At 57.6% G+C, this 19,368-nt stretch overlaps 1 protein-coding gene across 2 annotated transcripts in view; it reads left to right on the forward strand.

The window, feature by feature from the left end:
• The first annotated feature begins 2,001 nt into the window (after positions 1-2,001).
• The window catches only part of FAM53B (family with sequence similarity 53 member B), a 45,385-nt gene continuing 28,018 nt past the window's right edge, over positions 2,002-19,368 (forward strand). The window contains exons 1-4 of one of the 2 annotated variants that reach the window (XM_067000351.1): positions 2,002-2,212; positions 10,038-10,098; positions 14,970-15,183; positions 18,053-18,104. In XM_067000351.1, the coding sequence (XP_066856452.1) occupies positions 15,115-15,183; positions 18,053-18,104 (121 nt within the window). In that variant the 5' untranslated portion in view covers positions 2,002-2,212; positions 10,038-10,098; positions 14,970-15,114. The remainder of the gene's footprint in view (positions 2,213-10,037; positions 10,099-14,969; positions 15,184-18,052; positions 18,105-19,368) is intronic. The other variant, XM_067000350.1, reaches the window with a different exon arrangement.

The raw sequence follows: 19,368 nt of genomic DNA on the forward strand, positions 1-19,368 counted from the left end.
TCGCATGTCAGGCAGAAGAATCTGGATTGATTTATTTATGGGAAGAATCGGCATTTATTAATTTGAAGTGTTGATAGGGTTGTGAACTGAAACCTTCCATGAGCAGCACGGACACGCAGGCACACACAAGCTGTTGCGTGTGTGCACAAGTAACCTGGGAAATAAAAGAGGGATTTTTAGGTTTGGTGCAAATCCCACCGTATGCCACATGTGGTAAGAACTCCCCTCCATATCACAGTGCTGTCTACATGTATTTAGGGTACCGGCTCTCCTCGCTCAGGCACGCTGAGCTAGAACATCCCGATTGTCTTACGGAGCCGTGCTTGCTCCTTGGGTACGGGATATTTGTTAAAATCCTTCTGCTTGCCTCTATTGAAGTTCTCTGACTTTCAGGACGTCTCCTGAACCCAGAGCGTGGCTTCTGCAGGTCTCCATTTGCTGTTGCTGCAGACCTTCAGCGGGTGGGCGTCCGTGCGCAGGCACCAGGCAGCCAAATCCTCCACCCCGGGAGAGAGGGGAGCGGTGCTCGTCCACCACACGTAGCGCTGCTGTACCTACGTCTTCCAGTGCCTTGGGCCCCAATATAACTTCAGGGGGCTCGTAGGGATTATTCACTTTTTTCCTACCCACAGCTTCCATCTACATCAGGCTTCGAGTCAGTGGGTAGTAAAGGCACTGACACCCAGAGCCGCAAATGAAATCAGCTCAGAGTTAAATGGTGTGAATTTACCATCCACAGTGCCTGAACTCCCAGGCCCTGTTCTTTAAAGCTTAAAAGTGATTTCTATTTCTTCCCCTTTTGACAAAGATCTCTTAGACTGTCACCACAGCAGGGACCTGTGGCCAGCTTTACATTTACATTTACCAAACAATGTCCCTGAGAATACCTCTGTAGAAAGCAGGTTTACACTCGGAGGCACGCTGCTGGCAGCCCACGGCCAGCTCATCTGCCTGACAGCACAGCAGATGAGAGGCAAAAAATGCTGGTTTTGGACCGAGCTGCGGAAGCAGCCAGAAAGCAACCTTCTGCTTGGTTCCTGGAGACCAACCCCGCGCTGCACAAGGCTGCCGCAGGGACGGATCCAATTATGCCGCGAGCGCAAGTACTGAAATGCTCAGCTGGGAATCACATAAAAACCATTTTCAAACTCGATTCCCAAAGTTCTGGCAAAGGAGCTTCATCTTCCTTGTTACCGGTCTGAACAGGCGATAAGGAAGGCGAGCGGCGTAGGAGGACGGAGGAGCCTGATGCAAAAGCCTCTTCGTGTCGCCATCCCTTCCTCCTGCTCCTGATGTGTGTGCCGAGCGGCAAGCCACCTGCCTTGAGGGAAGCTTCTCCCTTCTCTTCTGCTTCTTCTGCTCGTCTCCTTTCTTCTTCATTACCTCAAATACCGACAGTTCTCCTTGATGCTTATCGGGTGCCCGTGGCCGTGCCCTCGGAGGCGTACCCGTCCCCTCGCCCTCGGCACTCACCACGTCCTGCTGGTAGGCGCGAGGCCCCGATCCCCCTTCCCGACAAGATCTGTGCTGGCTGCCGGCGTGCAATCAAGAGGAATATTGAGGCTCTGCTTCGCGACGGGGCCCACATCCTCCCTGGGGCTGTCAGGCAGCGGCCTCGCTCCCTCTCCACAAAGCCTGCGTGTCACCGGGGATGGGGGGAAGATGTCGGCGCGGCTTGCTCCCGAGGGCCGGCTGCTGAGCCGAACCGAGCCGAGCCAAAACAAACCAAACCGAGCCAGGCCAGGCCGGGCAGACCCGTCCCAGCGGGCTGCCGATGGCCGCAGCCCCGTGAGCCCGGCTTTCCGCCGGCCCTGCGCTGTCCAGCGCCTCTCCCCCGAGGAGGAGCGGCGCCAGCAGGAGGCAGCCTCGGCCGCCTCCGGGGCAGCCGGGGCCGGTGCGGGGCTCCCGGGGCGCTGCGGGGAGCGGGGCCCGAGCTGTGCCCGCTCCCCCCCCCCCCCCCCCCCCCCGGGGGATGGCCCCGGGCCCGGGCTCCGCAGCGGGGGGCGGCGGGCGCGGAGCCCCCCGCAAGGTGCGGGCAGGGCCCTGCCTGGGCGGCCGGCGCCGGGCCCCGCTCAGGAAGTGACAAGCGCATTTCCTCCCTCCTCCTCCTCCTCCTCCTCCTCCTCCTCCTCCTCCTCCTCTCCCCGCCAGGAGGGAGCGCGGCTCGGAGCGGCGCCCACAGCCGGCCCGGCCGGGCCGCGCCGCCGCCACGGTAAGAGCCGGGCCGGGCCGGGGGGCGCACAAAGGGCGGGGCGGCGGGGGAGGGGGGGGGGGACACCTGGAGGGGACCGTGGGGACACCGAGGGGACCGGGGGGGACACGGGGGGACCCTGCCCGCAGCCTCGGCTCCCGGGGGAAGGCGGCGGCACGGCCGGGCGGGGGCCGCGGCGCGGCGCTGGGGATGCCCGGGGGGGGCTTCGTAAGCCCCGCGTGTGCAGGGCCGGCTTCTGCGGCTCCCCACGCCCGCCTCAATTAATTAGGGTTGTTCATTAACCCCCCCCCGCCCGCCCCACCACGTGTGTGTCCCCCTCGGCGGGTGGCGAAGCTCCGGGACCCCCGCTCCAGCACCCCAGGGACCCGCACCCCGGCTCCCCGGGCCCCCCAGGATCCCCCCCCCCAGGACTCGGCTCGCTCCGTAAGGCCTGCGGGCACCCATCCTGCAGCCGCACAGCCCCGTCCCCCGGCGCTGGGCAGCCGGGGCGCTCAGCCCTGAGCCAGGAGCTGTGCCCCGACAGCGGGCCTGGCGTGCAGGTGGCTGGGCACCACGAGATCCCCGGCCGGGCACCACGAGATCCCCGGCCGCAACGGTGCGTGCTGCCTTCCCCTCGGGTCCCCCGAGCGATGCCAGGGTGGACGGCCACGGCGTAAAGCTCCCCCCACGGGCTGCCGAGGTGGCCCCGGCTCGCAAGCAGGCTGCGGAGGCACCGCAGGCTCAGGAGCATCCCTGCTGCAGCTCCTCCTTGCCCACACGCGCCGGCGGCCCCGGCCCTGCTCGGCATCCCATGGGCTGCGCGGCACCGGCATCTCGGAGGCAGCTGAGCACCCCCGGCGTCACGCACGGTCCCCTCGGCCAGCCCGCGACGCCGCTTAGGACACGCACCGAGGCTTGGCAAGAGCGAGGAGGAAGACGGCGAGAAAAAGCGGCGAGAGGAAACCAGCCGAAGCCGTCGGCCGCGGGACTGCGCCCTTCTCACCTCCCCGGGAGGGCCGGGGACGTGTCACGCCGCGGGGCCCGCGCAGCCCGGCCGCCGTTTGGTCTTCGGTCCCCGCGTCCAGGCTCTGTGCTTCCAGGATCGACCCGGAGGAGGGAGGGAGGGACGGACGGACGGACGGGCGGCTCGGGGAGCGCCGCACGTGGCCAAGGTCTCGGCGAGCGGCTCCGGCTCCTGTTGCAGCGGGCGGCCGGCCGCTGGCAGGGCGAGCAGCGAGAGCCCAGCCTGCCGGCTCCAAAAGTTTGCCTTCGCGTGTAGGAGCGGGGTAAATCAGCGCAGGGCATAACGCGTTGCTGCGGACGGGATGCAGAGTCTTGTACGTGGAGATCAAGCAGACTGCGAGACAGATCCGGCATTGATTTAGGCTGGCTTTCAACTCTGGATGCATGAATTAATGAATAGGTGTGCGTAAATGTGCACGCATGCAAATAGGTGAACGTATACCAACATAAATCCCCAAATCTGCTGCAGTTAATTATGTGCAATTAATTCCTGCTACTATCAAAGGCTTGTTTCACTTTCAGCAGGCGTGCTGGCAGAACGAGGCGTGCAGCTTTTTGCCCAAACCCCTGTGTTTCGGCGTAGAACCCGTGCTGGGGGTGGGTAGGGGAGGTGATGGAGTGGGGACGAGGGGGGGTTTGTGCAGTTTGTCCGTTTTATGGCTGCCGGTCCACTTCTGATTTCTCAAGAACCAGTTGTGTGGCGTGAGGCTGTTCTATTTTCCCTTCTCGTAACGTACAGAGCTTCTGTTTTTGTCCGTCCCCGTCGGGGTGGACGTGCTTCGCGCTGTCCTTGTAAAAAATCGGGTAAAGAAGAGGACACCCCGGGCCGAAAGGCGCGATCCGGGCTGTGTTCCCGTCCCCCCGTGGTGTCACACGGCTCGCGGGAGCACTTTGCCGGGTCTGGTCCCCACGAGCTGGGGCACGGCAGGCGCTGGAGCAGCGGGGCTGGAGCAGGCGGAGGTGCCGGGACGCTCGCAGCCCTGGCACAGCCCAGCCTCCTCCCCGGCCCCGCGCTCACCCCGCCGCTCTCGTGGGGTGTACGTAGGTGCTCCTGCCTCGCTCCTCGGCCAAGCCGCCTGCGGCTGAGTTAATCACGCTTCTTTTCGCTCCTTTCCCTCCTGAAAGAGGGAGGTGGAGGAAGAGGAAGCAAGCCTGCCGGCGTGGGGAAGCGGCAGGCAAACAGGCGGGGGGGCCGCGCCTGCCGCGGGTCCCACACGTGCCAGCTGCGATGCTGCGGGTCGGGGCCGCGGTCACTGCTTTGGGGCTGTTTGTGGCACTGGCATCCCCACCGCCAGGGCTGCCTGCCTGCTCCTCAAGCTAAATTTAAACTAACGGGGCGAAGAGAAGGGGGTTTTCGGCCCTGCTGCTCCTCCGCTGGTCGGTAGGCAGCTTGTTTGGCGGGGGGCCGATGAGCGGCCGCCCCGTGGGACCCCCTCTTTGCCACCCCGTTTGGGGGGGCTCTGGCGTGGCCGCCCAGCTGGCATGGGGAGGAAGGTGAGGTGCTGCCCAAACCCCCCCCCCCCCCCAGATTCGGGTGATTTGCAGCCCCGGGAGCGAGGGCTCATCCAAAGCCCCGCTTCGTCGCACGCTTACAAGATGGAGCGCTGCGGTGACCCGTGCGCTGCGAGTGCTGCGGGCGGAGCGATGGCTATCGGGTGTTGCAGAGACACCTAATCTCCCCACCTGCACTGGTTTTCACCCTTTTCCTCCGCCCCCCGACAAGTCTCTGGGTGCACCCGCGGCTCCTGAACCTCCCTGTTGTGCCAGGCTGTGCCGCGGAGCCCGGGGCCGGTGGTGATGGGGGGCAGCCCCTGGTTGGATCTGCCCCCACCGCGCTTGGGGGAACAACTCCTCCGCCCCGCGGCACGTTATTTGGGGGTGCCGGTTGCAGAGGAGCAGGCTTGAGCCCTAAATCTCTCATTCTGTGCTCCAGCTGCCCTGGTAGCAGCAGCCGCGCCGTATTTATGAGCGAGGACTTCGCTTCCCCGAGGTCACGCTGCGAGCCCGCAGTCGCAGGGCCAGCAGCGCACGACGTGAGCGAGCCAGGGGGCAGAGCCGCGGGCTGCTGTGGTTTTCCAAACTTTTACGAGCTGGCTGCCTTCAGGGAAACCGAGTTCCCAGGCTAGGGGCCTGTGCCTGGAGCCCCGCCAAGCTGGTGCGAGCGGGGGCTGCCTAAATCTTCGCTCACGGGCAGGCGAAGCGGGTGTTGGGAATTAACAAAGGTAACTGCAGTTAATGCAGGCAGAGTTTCTCCAGGCTCCGGGTGGCTGATCCGTGAGCTGTGGAGCTTGCAGCGTCCGGTGGGGTAGGTTCATCCGGTGCTGTACGTCCTGCACCTGCCGTGAGGTGCGCTGGGTGCGTGCGAGCTGGTGTGTGAGGAGCTCCTGCGGGCTTCGGAGATGTGCAGCTGCGGGGTGCGGGTCCCGGGACGGGGGCATGCACCGGTACCCACGGCAGTTCGGCTCCCTAATCACTGTATTTGAAGTAAAGCTTAAGAAATGGGAGAGCAAGTGCCAAAAACACGTGCCGGTGAAGGGTCTGGGTTCCCTACCCCCCTGCTCCACAAATAATACAAAGCCCGAGGCAGGCTCGGTGGTGGCTGTTGCTTTCAGAGGATTAAATGCAGCAGCGTCGGTATCGCTCCTCCGCGGCCCGTTTGAAGCATCCCCTGGGCTGTGTCGTTCCCGATATTCATGGATAGGTACGGGAGCGGAGCGAGGGGAGGGTTTGACTCCATGGCTGCTCTGCGCTCGTGTGTCGGCACGGCTCCGAGGGTCTGTAAGGAAGGAAACCTGGCAGACCGTGCAGCTGGGAAACCTGCCCCTGCCCCTGCTCGGGGCCAGCCCGAGCGAGGGTGCAGCAGAAGCCTCAGGATGGCGGAGGAGAGGCAGGGCTTGGTGCGCAGCACCTCGGGGAGACGTTAAAGCACGAAATCCCTGGGCTTCTCCCCCGCCGGGAGACACCGGGGGAGTAAAACTGCATTAAGGAGGACGACTGGCCTTGTCTTTGCTTGGGATGGACGGACAGCACGGGACAGACGGGCAGCGCGGGCAGGACAGGCGGCTGTAGCAATTCCTCGTTCCAGGTGGAGGGGGAAAGCCACAGCAGGTGGATGTCCTGCGGCTGCCGTTGGCGCGCTGACCGCAATATTACTGCAAAGAGCCTCGTGGTGTGCTGGGTGGCAGTGGCGGGCGCCATAAAACAACGTCGGGGATGTATCGCTGACCCCGTTACGGCATGCAGGTTTGGTCCCAGCTGTTACAGATGAACCCCGTATGATATTTTTGGAAGGACAAGCTGTAATTCTGTTAAACGGGTGCCGAGAGCTACTGCCGCCTGGGAAAGCCGAATATCCGTTACAATCACGGAGCTACGGAAAGCGTTAAAAACACCTCCCTTTGCTTTTGGTAGCTCAGAGGGGAGATCACCCCGGTCAGCTGTGCCGTAAGCGAGACGCGGCAGCGGCTGGCACCGCTCGTGGTGGATGAAGATTTGCAGTTCCTGACGGCTTCGGCTGGGAACGGGGTCACCCGCGCGTGCAGCCGCACGGGGCCTGGTGCTGCTGCTGCCGGCGGTCGTGGCGCGGGAGGCTCTCCGGCACGGTCCTGCGAGGGCTTAGGGTGTGAGTTATTTGGAGCCTGGGGTGAAGAAAGGTCTGCGCTTAGCGCCGGCTGCTCGATGTCACCCCAGGTTTCTCCTGGCGACAGCCACGACCGGCGTTTGGCTTTCTCCTTAGTGCAGCACCTAAGTACGTGCTGACCGGCTCTCCCCGTTGCACATCGTTCCCGGTGCCCTGCCCGTCGCTCTCGCTGCCCAGCAGCGCTGCGAGCGGGGCGTTTTCTTGTTCCTGGTGCCTCTGAAAGCCCCCGTATCTCCTTTTCCACACCTCTGCTAACCACAGATTTTTTTTTCCCTGTGCGCCTCTGCTCCTGTTCCTGCTCCTACGGATGCCGAGGTCTGGAGTAAGCCTCTTCCCCAAAAGGGAGGAGGGACGTGAGGAGAGGATCCAGGTGTTGGGAGACTTCAGGGGGGAAAGTTGCAGAGTTTTTTTTCCCCTTCACAGCATGTTCACGCTGCCGTAAACGGCTTGGCACCCGGTGGGAGGGGAGCGGTCATGCCCCGTCCCGCTGGGGAGCTCGAGGAAGGCCGAGCAGGATGCCGTCGGTGCCAGCTGAAATAAAACCAGGTTTGCGTTTCCATTTACTGCTGGATTTTTTTTTTTTTTCTCCCGTCTCAGAGGCAGCGCTCGAGAAATGAGGGCTTTTACGGGTGCCAGGCGGTAGCGGGGCTCATCCCTCTTCCTGCCAGTGGGAAAATTCTCCTCTGTGGGTTTTGCTTCTCCAGGGGACCGAGGGGTGTAAGGGCACGCTGCTTTTGGGCAGCTGCCCCCGAAAAAGCCGTGCCCACGCTGGCAGCAGCTCCTGGGGGGGGGCCACGAGCGTGCGTGCGGCGGCGGGGAAATGTTCCCCGCTCCGGCCCTCGGGGAGCCGCTTGAGGAGCCAAAGCTACCCGAGGTGTGGGCTATACGTGCTGCTGACACCTTACGGGAACGGGGAGCGTGTTAGAGCAACAGATTGGGTATTGTTCCAGCTCCGCGAACGTCTCCCGGAGATATTAAAAACACCGGCTGAAACCTAAGGCCGAGCTCTCCGTGAATGGCTCCGTGGAAATGTTGCCGAGCGCGCTCGGGTGCTGCCCGGCTCTGATTGAAACGGGGAAACGCGACGAGCGGGTGTTCGCTTTGACTTCTTCCTCGAAGGGAAGGACTTCTTTTGAGGGAAGGGGAAGCATCCTGCAACGTTCCCCGTCACCAGATGAAACCGTCCTGCCCGCGCCTTGGTGCTGGCGGTGACTTTGTGGGGCTCCGCACCGCGCAGCGGCGGGAAGCACCCGATTTCCCCCAGAAACGGGGACGCCCCGTGCCCACGGCTCTGCCCACGGGTAGGGGTAACGCTGCCAGAGCCTGGCCCCGAGGCAGGAGGCTGCCTGAGCCCGCTTCTTCCCGCTGGGCACAGCAGCGGAGGTGCTGCTGGGTGTCCTCGGGGTGGGCTCCTTGGCAGCCTGCGCACGTAGGAGCCGTCTTCGGGTAACAGATTGCTGGGTGTTGGATGAACCCGAGGAAAACAAGAAATGCAGAGGCTGCAGGGCGGCGTGAGTTTGCTGCTCGGCCTGCCAAATCCACGCTAAGTCAGACACCGCGCAGATGTTTGGCTCCTCTTTCGTTAAGGAGATCTGTGCAAGAGGCAGGGCCGGGAAATGCGTTTCCAGCGGGTTGGAGCGACGGAGGTGGCGGCGGTGGCACGGGGGTGAAGGTTTCCCGGCCCCTTCCCTTTGGGGATGCACCGCTGCTGTACCCTGCCGAGGAAATGTCGATGGCAGTGCATGGGCGAGCAGCATCAAAATGTGCCCTTTGGTCGCTCGGAGGATCAATAAAGGCAGATCTGGCCGTTCTCCCCCCATCCTTGTGTACAGCCAGTATTTCCCTGCTTTAAATCCAGCCACTTCTGTCCCCTGGTCCTTCAGGGGCCGTCAACCACCACCAATCCTCCAGCTCAGCCTCAGAAAAGGCAGAGCCCCGACCTGCTAACCGTATCCAAACCCGGGACCGACGGTGGCCTTCTCCTGGTGCTGAGCAGGGTCCCCTGCATTTCGGGGCGACATGTCCCAGGCCTCGCGGGTACCTGCGCCGTGCGGGGCTCTCCGGCTGTCCCCGAGGCGCTGGGAGCGTGGCGGTGCCGTCGCCGCCCTCGCTTTGCCGTGCAGGACGTGCCTCTTGTAGGGACCAGGAGCTCTGCAGCCAGCACGGCTGGGCTGCCCGAGAAGCCCCGCTCGCCCTGGCCGTGAGCAGGCGGACGTCGTGCTCGGAGGTAGGTACTGGGGCGGGCTTTCATGCTGTCTGGTATCGTTTATGTTTGAGAAGTGGCTCTGTAAAAATGGCACGGTGGGACCCTGCTTAGCACCTCTGTCCCAGACGTATGGGTTGTATAGGGGCAAACAGCACGAGGAAGAAACAAGAAGTGCTTTTTGTGCCCGTTTACCGGAGCAGCTTACTGCGGGCGGTAATTAAAAGTAAACCTGGGCTCTGCTGGCTTGTTCAGCACCCCTGGTTGTTAGGGTTAAGCAGCCAAAGCAATCCTCAATTCAGCAATTCCTCAGCTTTTGGGAGCGTGGCCAACACTCACAGTGTCTCCCCGACCGTTGCAAATTCTTGTAATAAATCTCACAATTGGGAAAATAAAATAAAATTGCAGAGGTGAGCTGGTTCTTTGCACCAGCGGGCTGGTCCTGCTTCAGCTGCCCTTCTGCAGAGACCACCTCGGTCCGGCTCCCTGGGCTTGCTCAAAATAAGCCCCAGTCCCCAAGTAAGGCGTTAGGCAATGGCTGCGGGTTTGCTCCAGGAGAACGTGCCATCTTTACGGCCATTTCTCTGGCTAAAAGCAGCCTTTAGGGTACGTCCAAGTGGCCCACGTGGCTCCACGCAGAAGCACTGCCAGCATCTCCTACCAGGGTGGCGTGGACCCGGGTGGCCACGGGGTGCTTGCCACGGCCGAGCAGGTCTGTGCCAGCTCGCCAGCTGGGGACTGTCCCTCCGAAGGCGTTTCGCTGGTCCCCCACCAAAAATTTCTGTGCCACACGGCGCTGAAGAGCCCGTGTGCGGGAGTTGGGCCCTTCTGGGTTTTGCCTCCTGCCGTGCACGAGGTCTCGTCCCCCCCGCATGTCCAGTTGCCACCTCTTGCCTGGAGCCCCCCAGCCCCCCGGTTTGCAGCCCTCTCCTGCCACTCGCTGTTGGCAGTGCCTAATTCTGCTCTCTTTTCCTTTTCAGTCGCCGGGGAGGAGGAGGCAAAGTCACCGCAACACCACATCCGTGGAGCTGAGATGCTGAGGCAAGGCCCCCCCACCCCGTCCTTTCTCTCCGTTTGTAAGGGAGTCTTTCCCCTGCCACTCCTATCCCGTAAGAGCAGGGGGGCAATAAAACTGATGGTTCCTTACCGAACTTGACAGTGTTTAATTTTTGTTAATCGTTCCTATTTTTTTGGTGAGATCACACGTGGGGATGCGATCCCAGCTCTGTGGGTCTGGGCGTGCGCTGGGACTTGGGGTTCCCCCCCCGGCGGGTGTTTGGGTGCCTGACTTTGGGCTCCGGCCGCTCTGATTTTTTATTCACTTAGCAATTCGTTCGCGGCCGTGGGCTGCACCCTGGCACGTCCGCGGCTCTCCGTTGTGCGGGTCCCCTCGGAGCAGGCTGGGTGGCTGCAGGGTGGATTCGCTGCTCGTGGTGAGCCGTGGGCTCCGGCGGTGAGCTGTTAATCGTAAGCACAGAGGTGATGTGGATCACGGAGCCGCGTGGACCTACCGAGCTCCTGACATCTTAAACACCACCAGTCGCTGCTTCCCCCTCTGCTCTGCCGGCGGTTAGAAACGCGGAGGGCAGGCGAGTCTTTTACCTGTTAATTAATGGCGACCGCGCATCGTTGTCTCGTTAGCCCTGGAAAAGATGGGTCTGGGTACAGGCAGCTGGCAGAGGAGGGCTGCTCGTGCTCCTGCGTTTGCTGATTTCTGGCGTTTTGGACCCATGGTTGAGGACTGGGGTCCCGAGAGCTGGCGGAGACCCCGCTGAGCCAGGGGCACGGGGCGAGGCAGGGGAGCGCTGCCGCCCCTTTGCTCCGAGGCTGGGGAACCTGGGGCAGCTTGTTCCTCGCCATGCACAGTCCTCAGGCGGTTTTCGGAGAGCAAAGACTGGATTGTCACGCCCTGAATGGGATATTTCGCATTTATTGGAGGTTTTCACCTTGTAAATAAAAATATTTACTGGTGACGTGGAGGAGTGAGAAGCTGGACAGGACGTTTTGAGGAAGGGCAGCGAGCTGCCCAGAGCTGAGCCCCTCCGGCCTTGCTGCAGGAGTCAAGGCACTGCCCGAGAGAGGAGATGAGCCCGAGCTTGGCTCTGTGGAGATGTCAGGCTGCAGGGTTTTTTTTTTCTGAATTTGTAACACAATAAATGTACAAGTTGAAAATGTACCTGCTGATGTTATTTAACTGTACCTCTGGGTATTATTTAAAGCAGGGTGAGACAGACTGTGCAACGAGGACATTCAGCGTAGCTCCAAAATACCTTAATCAAATGGCGTTCTGGGGACAGAGGACAGTCAGCTCCACCGAGCGAAGAGTTTTCTTATATGGACACTATCCAGTGACTGGGCAAAAAAAAAATAAAGCCATCTACAGATTTAATTCTGCCCTTTAAAATATACCTGTTGTCCCATGGAAACCTTCTGCAGGGTTGTTGGTTCTGCTCTATAAAAAGCCCTAAAACATGTTTTCTGACTGCAGTAAGCAGTGTGGGCTCTCCCCAGATCCCTGTAAGTCACTGAGACCCGTGGTGTTTTGGAGAGGATTTGCCCACTGTCTTGTGCAGGCGCCCCAGGTTTTGTCGCAGCCGCTTTGCACAGAGGAATTCTGCTGCATGTAGCAGGAGGGGAATTGAAGCCTGACTGGAGCGAGTGGGAGGGTGTTAGCGTGCTGGAAATGTGCTCAGAGTTTGGACGGAGTGACTAGGTTTGCTTCTTCAAACGTGTGGGTCTAGAACCGTGTTCAATGAAAACGTAAAACAGACGTGAAGAGCAATTCGGTTGATCGCGGGACTTTATATCCTTAAGCGAAACTTAGAAATGATGATTTATTCCTTTCCCACTGTAATTTTTTTCGAAGACCAGCGTTCAGGTGCTGCGATGCTGCCCATAAATCAGAGCCGAGGGAAACCTGGTTCCCTCTCTGCAGCTGCGGAGGTCGCAGGGGCTGCCACTCAGTGTTTTTGAAGGAGCACCCATGGTAAAAGCGCCCTTTGCTACCATTTTGTGATTTCACCGCGCTCGTGCTGCTCCTGGATGTTCCATGCAGCGATGTGGGTAACGGAGCTGGCACCAATTTGGTTATTTGGGGCTGTTTTGGGGAAAACCAATGCTTTTCATGCGAGCTGAGGGGAAGAAGCATCTTGGGGCGTCCTGTGCGGCGGCGGGGGGCAGGAGCCTGGTTCGGGATGCCTCCAGCACTCCTGCTTGCTGGTCATTGTGATCTCTTTTCCGTTCGGACTGAGACGGTGGAAATACGTTGAGGCCAGCAGGGCTGATGAGCTTTCAGCCTTTTTGGGGGGTTAAGGAGCCCCCCCGGCAGCTCCCAGCCTGTGTCATCCCCGTGGCCGTGGCCCAAGTCTAAACTTAACCTTGGCTGAAGGATGAAGATAGTCTCTTTATCTGATGGCAAACGAGGAAATACATTTCTTAAAATAATTAATGGTCCCTGAAGACTATCTTTTTATTAGCATCCGTGTGTGTGAAAGCTTCTGCTCTATAAATACGCGGCAGTTTCCTGCTCACAGCGCAGCGCTGACAGGGAGACCGTCCCGAATGGGCTGCCGCCCCTCGCAGCTCCAAAATCACATTTCAGTGGAAAGTTCTGCCTTTTTTTTTTATTTTTAATTACCATTTATTGGCGGGGGTGCTTTAAAAACCCCACTGAGTGGCGGTGAAAACGAAAGAGCCCATGCCTAGAGGCTTGTCCTGGTGCTGGTGGGACCATTGCTGGGGGGTGCTGGTGGAACCACTGCTGGGGGATGCTGGTGGGGTCACTGCTGGTGGGATACTGGTGGGCTACTGGTGGGATACTGGTGGTGGTGGTGGTATTCCTGGTGGAGATGCTGTGGGCATGGCGCCGCCGTGGGAGCTGCTGCCCGGGCTTGCCGCCGCGCCCGGGCGTGCGTAGCAGTCTGCTGCAGCAGCATTAATCATTACCTTAGGGAAAGATAATTATTTCTGGAGAAATCGTAGCCCGTTAACGAGGAGCCGTGCTTAACTGCTTTCCTGCTGCTGGGAACGCTCATTCGATCCCGAATTCCCCTACGGCCGCCTTGCCGGCAGTGGCCCCGGCGCCCTCCGAAGCACCTCGAGGCCGGCGCGGGCGAGCGTCGCTGTCCCTGCGTCAGGTCCAGCAGCAAATGCGGCCAGAAATGGGCCAGCGTGGCCCAGAAAACTTGAGGCGGAGGAAGGGATGAGCCTTGGCTGTGGCTCAGCTGATGGAGCTGAAGTGGCGTCCCCAGTGACAGTCCCAGGGGTCCCAAGGAAGAGACGGGCCTGCAGAGACGGGGCCCTGCGGCACCGCGAAGGCCGTGGCGACCTTGCTGTGAGACACCGGAGTTTCGGCAGCGAGTCTACCACCAGCGTTGCGTATTTTCCCCCCCCGTGGAGCTATTTCCGTGTTTCCTTGCTGCCAGGCACCTTTGGTGTGTCCCCGTTTGTCCCCTGCTACGTGCCGGCGCCGGCAGCCCTTTTTGGAGGGCTCGTGTTCGCTCCGAGCCTGCACAGGCCCAAGCCTGGGGGTCCGCGTGCCCTGACGGAGGTCCCGTGAGCTTTTCATGCTCTGAAATACTTTGCTTTTTGTATTTGATGGTTGCCGCGTGCTTGTTGGGTTGCCCAGGGGTTTATGGCGACGCTACCAGTAAATTGTATGTATGAGGCAACCAATACCCCGGAAGAAGCCAAGTCCATACCACGTGCCATCTGGAAGGGTAAATCTTTGAAACCTGCATTGATTCCCCATCCCGGCTCTGCACTCGGGGTGAACTTTGTCCTCACGAGCCCAGAGGAGGTGGTTTCTCTTCACCAGCCAGCTGGCCTTTAAATGAGCTACTCGTAACACCGGCGCGACCTCTAATCTGAGCAAACACGAAAAAGATGATTTACGAGCTGGAGAGGGAATCCGTATCAGTTTGTAATGAGGTTTAATGCTCAGCAGCGTGTTCTCAAGTATTGTCCTTAAACGCTGCAATTTGGTTTTGACTGCGTGTCCCCAGATAAGTGCTTCATGCTCTTCGGATCATGCAAATGGTGGTTTTGTTTGTTTGCGTTAACTGCAAGGCAACAAAACAGGGAAACAGGATTAGAGGGGCGATTTGGGAAAAAACGCTGATTCCTATAATCAGATTTGAATCGCAAGCTGTCTGCTTCTGCAGGGGGGTAAACGTATGGGAGAGGATGCCGGGAGGTGAGGCAGGGCCGGGCTGCTCGTGGCCAAGGCTGCGCGGTGCCGTGTGAGCACTGCTCGCATTTTCCGATATTTGGGAATTGGGCTCCTCGTTGTGCAGCCCCGACTTAGCTTTTACTGCCTAAAGCTGCCAAGGAGATAAGGGAGGATCAGGAGACGCTGTGTGGCCCTCAGGATGACGGGCAGGGAGCTCTCTCCTTCCTTGCAGGCAGCTCTGTGCCCTGTTCTGTCCCCAAAGGGACAGGAAACAGGGAGATATTGGGGTAGCACGGGACATCCAAGGGGTTCCCAAAGGCATTGATGTGGAATTGGCTTCTTCTGCTGGAAATCTGCTCTTGGTCACTCTGCAGGCAAGCGCTTCTGTGAGATAGCCTCTGGGGCTTTAGTGGGTCCTTGTTCTGAAGCCTCAGCCTCTCCAACACAGGGGCTGTGGGTTCCCTTTTTCAGAAGAGAGAATTAAAGAGGAATTTGTCTTTATTTGCTTGTCTGAAATACTCGTGTTCCTCAGGAGTATGTGCTCCAGGCAGCTCCTGCAAGTGCCGTGGCACAGAACAGCTTTGAGCTGATCGGGTGCCGAAGAACGCCAGCAATGCTGAAGAGCCTAAAACAAATACTCCTCGCCCCTCTCCTAACGCAGCCCCTTCGCCCCGTGCCTTTGGTCAGGTAAGGTGCTTCAAGTCCTCCTCTAAACCTCGTCCTCTCTCCCTTGTGCCTGCAGGGAGTCACCGGCGTTCGGCCGCAGCCCCCCGCTGCGCTCAGCCCTTTTTGGGGGAAAATGCACTGAAACGGGAGCTTCGCCAGACCATGGCTGACGGCGACCTCTGCCTGGACTCTGATGGACTCCGACGCAGGACTGCACTACCATGGTGATGATCTTAACCAAAACCCGGGAAAACAAAGGTGCTGACTCCGTAACATGCAGGACTGAGCTGGTAAGCCTTGCGAAGTGTTCCTTGACAGCTCTGCTGCTGCCGATAGCTTCGCTGTAGCTTTATGGTGTGCTTTCTTTTTGTGCTGCAGGGGATCTTTAGATCAGATCTTTAGATCTTTAGATCTTTAGATCTTTAGATCTTTAGATCTTTAGATCTTTAGATCAGATCAGTGCTCCACTGGTTTCTGCTGGGCTGCATTCATTTCCAAGGAGCAGGCGATTAGTAAATGATTGGAGTGCCTTAAGTTTTGCATATGTGCATTTCAGTAAGCATGCAATAGAGTAAAAAGTAAAATAAAATAAAATCAATGCCGTGAATAACATGGGTTAGAAGTTGCTTTACCCAGAGCGAACAGATGCTCGTCATTAATAGGAGGATGAGCAAATGGGGAGCAGGATTAAGGGGGAGCTGGCAGAGGCCAGGGCTGTTAGCTAACAGGCTCCCTGGCAGCCGGGAGGGATGCAAACCCAAACGAGCTGGCAACAGAAAAAAAAAAAAAATGGGGCGTCAAAATAAGTAAATGATGCTGAAATGGCAGTGGTATGAGAAGCAAGGCCAGGGTGAGCTGGTGGGGTGTAGGGCAGAGGGTGAGGGATAACGCAGAGCCATCCTATAAAGCACAAGGCATGGCTGGCCGTGGGTGTTTGTACCTCCAGGAGAAATGGTCACAGTCGGAACAGAAAATAGTCCAAAAACTGTTCCTCACAGGGTGCAGAGAGCCCCAGATAAGGATGCTCAAGAACACGGCAGGAAGCATCTGTCAGGATTAGCCATAAAAGGGCATTTTGAGCCTAAAAGCAATGTAAAAGCCCGAGTTTGCTGGGGATGAACGTCTGTCTGGCCAGGCTTCCTGGGCAGATAGCGCAGGGTGCTGGGTGGTGGAGGAGGAGGCGACCAAGCCAGAGGCTTGAAGGGCTGAAATTTGGGAAAGAAAACTGTTGATATATTATGAAAGCGTCAATGCTGCAGTGTTGGCTCCTGCCAGGAAGGCAGCATCTCCTGCGAGGGGGCACACTGAGCATCAGCTCTGGTCATGCCCCAGGAAGGTGTAGGAGCCTGGGCAAGGGTCCTGTCCCTGCACATCTCCCCAGGGGGCTGCTGTCTGTGCAGGAGGACGGTCGGCTGCATAAAGGCTGAAAAGTTTCCTCTCCACGTCGCCCAGTGAGCAGGCAGTGCTGGGAGGGCTGCGGAGCTGTGCCACCAAGCTTTGCCCTCCCTTGCTTGCTGGGTGCCTCCCAGTGCTGTGTCAGTAGTGCAGCTGGCTCGTCCTGGCAAGACGTTCACAAGAGGTCTGATCTCGCAAAGAAAGCGGGAGTGTTTCCGCTGACTTCATGGGGAACGCCAGAGAGCGAACCCTAAATAAAATAAAGGTCTGAGCAGCAGGGCACCATCGCCAGCTGAAGACCCACAGACTCGTTGGTTGTCTTATATCCCAATCTGATCTTAGCCTAAGCTCTTACAAAGTGGTCATTACACTCAGTGTGAGGCAGACATCATTTGAAGATGTTCCTCTCCCTTCCTCGTTCGTGGGCATTAGCTTGTCTCTGAGCAAAGCCTGCAGAAGCGCGCTGTCAAGAATGCTGCTTTTCCTGGGGTTTGTCCCATTTCCATGGTTGCTGCACTTTGGCCACTCTTTGGAGACAGCCGCACGTCCTCCTTGCCTCCCGATTAATTTTACCTGCCTTTACTTAAAAAGATGGTGTCTCGCAGATAGAAATATCTTTATTTCACCTACAAAAGTGGCACGTTCTCCAAAAGAGGTGACGGACCCTTGCTCACCTTCTTCTCATCTGCAAAAATTATTGCTTTCTGCCTCCACATCCCAATACCTTCTGTAGGGGCAGCATTCCGTACGTGAAGTGGGATTGTTTTGTTGGATTGCTCTGCAGGGGCTGTGCCAGCAGTTGGTATATCATTATTATTATTATTGTTATTGTTATTATTATTATTGTTGTTGTTGTTGTTATTATTATTACGTGAGCATGCAAGGTGTAAAAGATGAATCAGGAGAGAAGGTGTGATTGTGGTGGCCTAATTCCAGATAAAACACAGCAGTGGCAGCGCAGATGGACGCGGAGCGCATGCCAGCGCTTTGCTCAGATGAAGTAAAGCCTCGTTCAGAGGGGACGGAGCTGCCAGGGCAGACAGTTCGGAAGCAGAATATGGGTATTTTGGGGGAGAACAAAAGAACAATTAGTATGAAAGTGTGTTGTTGCGGGCATAGCTGAAATGGCATGCAACTCCAGATGACATATTGATTTATTGTATATAGGACTGTCCATGCCCATTTTTAGAAGTCTGATGTTTTGTCGTACACAGTCAAGAGGAAAATTCTTGGAAAAAAAGAGCGTAAAAAACCAACTGGGCTTATTTAGTGCCCATATAGTGGCATTTTTCCCTATTTTTAGTGCACATTGGCACCATCCGGATGCAGAATCCTCAGGAAAAATGCTGGGGTGAGTGTCAGAAACACGCTATATGTTTAAAAAAAAAGACATAGCTGCTCTGTGTCTAGATGGGAGACCTTCATGAGCTTGGAGCGGGTCAACCACCACTGCTGCTCCTGTCCTGCCCCGTCCAGTGTTACAGCTAAACTCCTGGTTTAGTTTCTGCAGTTTTGGGTCCAGGACCTGGCTGCAGCTGTTCCCATGGGCAAGGACTAGCTGTAGGAGTGATGGTTTGCAAGCTCAGGTCTCAACACTGACTCTCCGCAGCATGTAATTAACCTCGATTTCTCTGAGGGAAGACGAAGGAGGATAACGTGTCGATCAGGAGGCAAGGCTGCGCCCTCGGGTGCTTCACTCTGTCCCTGGATGGCGCGCGTCGGTCGAGTCTGCGAGACGTGAATAGTTTTTCTGGTTGTTTTCAGCACACTCCAAAGATGAGTCAAGGACCTACGCTCTTCTCTTGTGGCGTTATGGGTAAGTAGCCAAAATTTCGTTCTGTTTTTCCTTCACCTCCGCTCCCATCTCCTCGGCCATGTGCGGGAAGATGTAGTGACCTTCTGGAGCCCTCCTAAAAATGTTCCCCTGCAGATCCCAGCAGGGGTGACCCCGGGGTACAGCCCCTTGGTGCCACGAGGTGCAGTGTCACCCGGTGTGGGAAGCCCCTTAGTGGTGGCCATCACGGCCAGGCCACCGTCTTTCCCAGGGGTGGTCTCCTGCCCTCCCATCCGTGCTGGGTGAATTGCTTGTCTCCCGCCCCCCAGTGCATTGATATATGTTATTATTTTTAGAATTACTTGTATTGTTGGGATTGTAAGCATTTGGGGTCCGAGACTGTGTTTCTCAGGGGTTTGCGTACCCAGCCCACGACCATGGCTCTGCATGATGCAAATAATAAATGTATTATCACTAAAATGTTCCACTGCTTGGCACGATGTGTTTGGTCACGCCTCAGACAATAATGAAAATATCTTTTTTTTGCCTTTAACAGTAACGTAAGCTGTTGTATATGGTGTTTAACACCTTTTGTGGCAGAGCTTTCTATCATCTGTAATGCTGTACAACCTCTGAAATTGGTGGGGGATTGGTGCATTGGCCCACGATCCCGAAAAACCAATGACGCAGGAGGATGTGCCCCTATATTGTGTTCTTTGGGTTTTGTAACGGGGAGCCAGTCACTAGGCGAAGTCTCAAAACCCAATTAAAATTGTAGGTCAAGTTCGAGCCAAGCTACTTGGTATGAAAGCCAATGCTTTACAGACAAAGAGGCTACCCCTTTTCTTCGTGGACACAACTCTCATTAGCGTTAATGGGAGCTGAGCACACGCATTGAGGGGAGATATTTCCCAAGCTCTCTGATAACTTGAGTCAATTGGAGGAGGGGGGGGAAGATGGAAAATGTTTTGATTTTTTTTTTTCAGATGAAAGTCACAAGCTTCCAAGTCAAGAATGGGTAGAAACAGTCCGTTCCCTTTCTCCTGCCTGTCAAAAATGAGTAAGGGACAAAGAAACCCAATCAGATGGTTTTGTCTTGTGCTGTGGCACTGGCAGGCTCTTCCACGAATATGAAGAGCCTAAGCCTAATTGAAAATCAGCTTGGTGTTAATAGCTTTTACAAAGCCTTTTGCGTCCTCCTAGTGCGGTGCTGGTCTTCCTTGGCTGCCAAATTATCCTGTTCCCAAGGCAACCCAATCTCACCTCCTTGACCACAGCTTACCATGTAATTGTCTTTGTCATGCCC

The sequence above is a fragment of the Anser cygnoides genome, chromosome 7, assembly GCF_040182565.1.
Source record: "Anser cygnoides isolate HZ-2024a breed goose chromosome 7, Taihu_goose_T2T_genome, whole genome shotgun sequence".
Taxonomy (NCBI): Eukaryota; Metazoa; Chordata; class Aves; order Anseriformes; family Anatidae; genus Anser; species Anser cygnoides.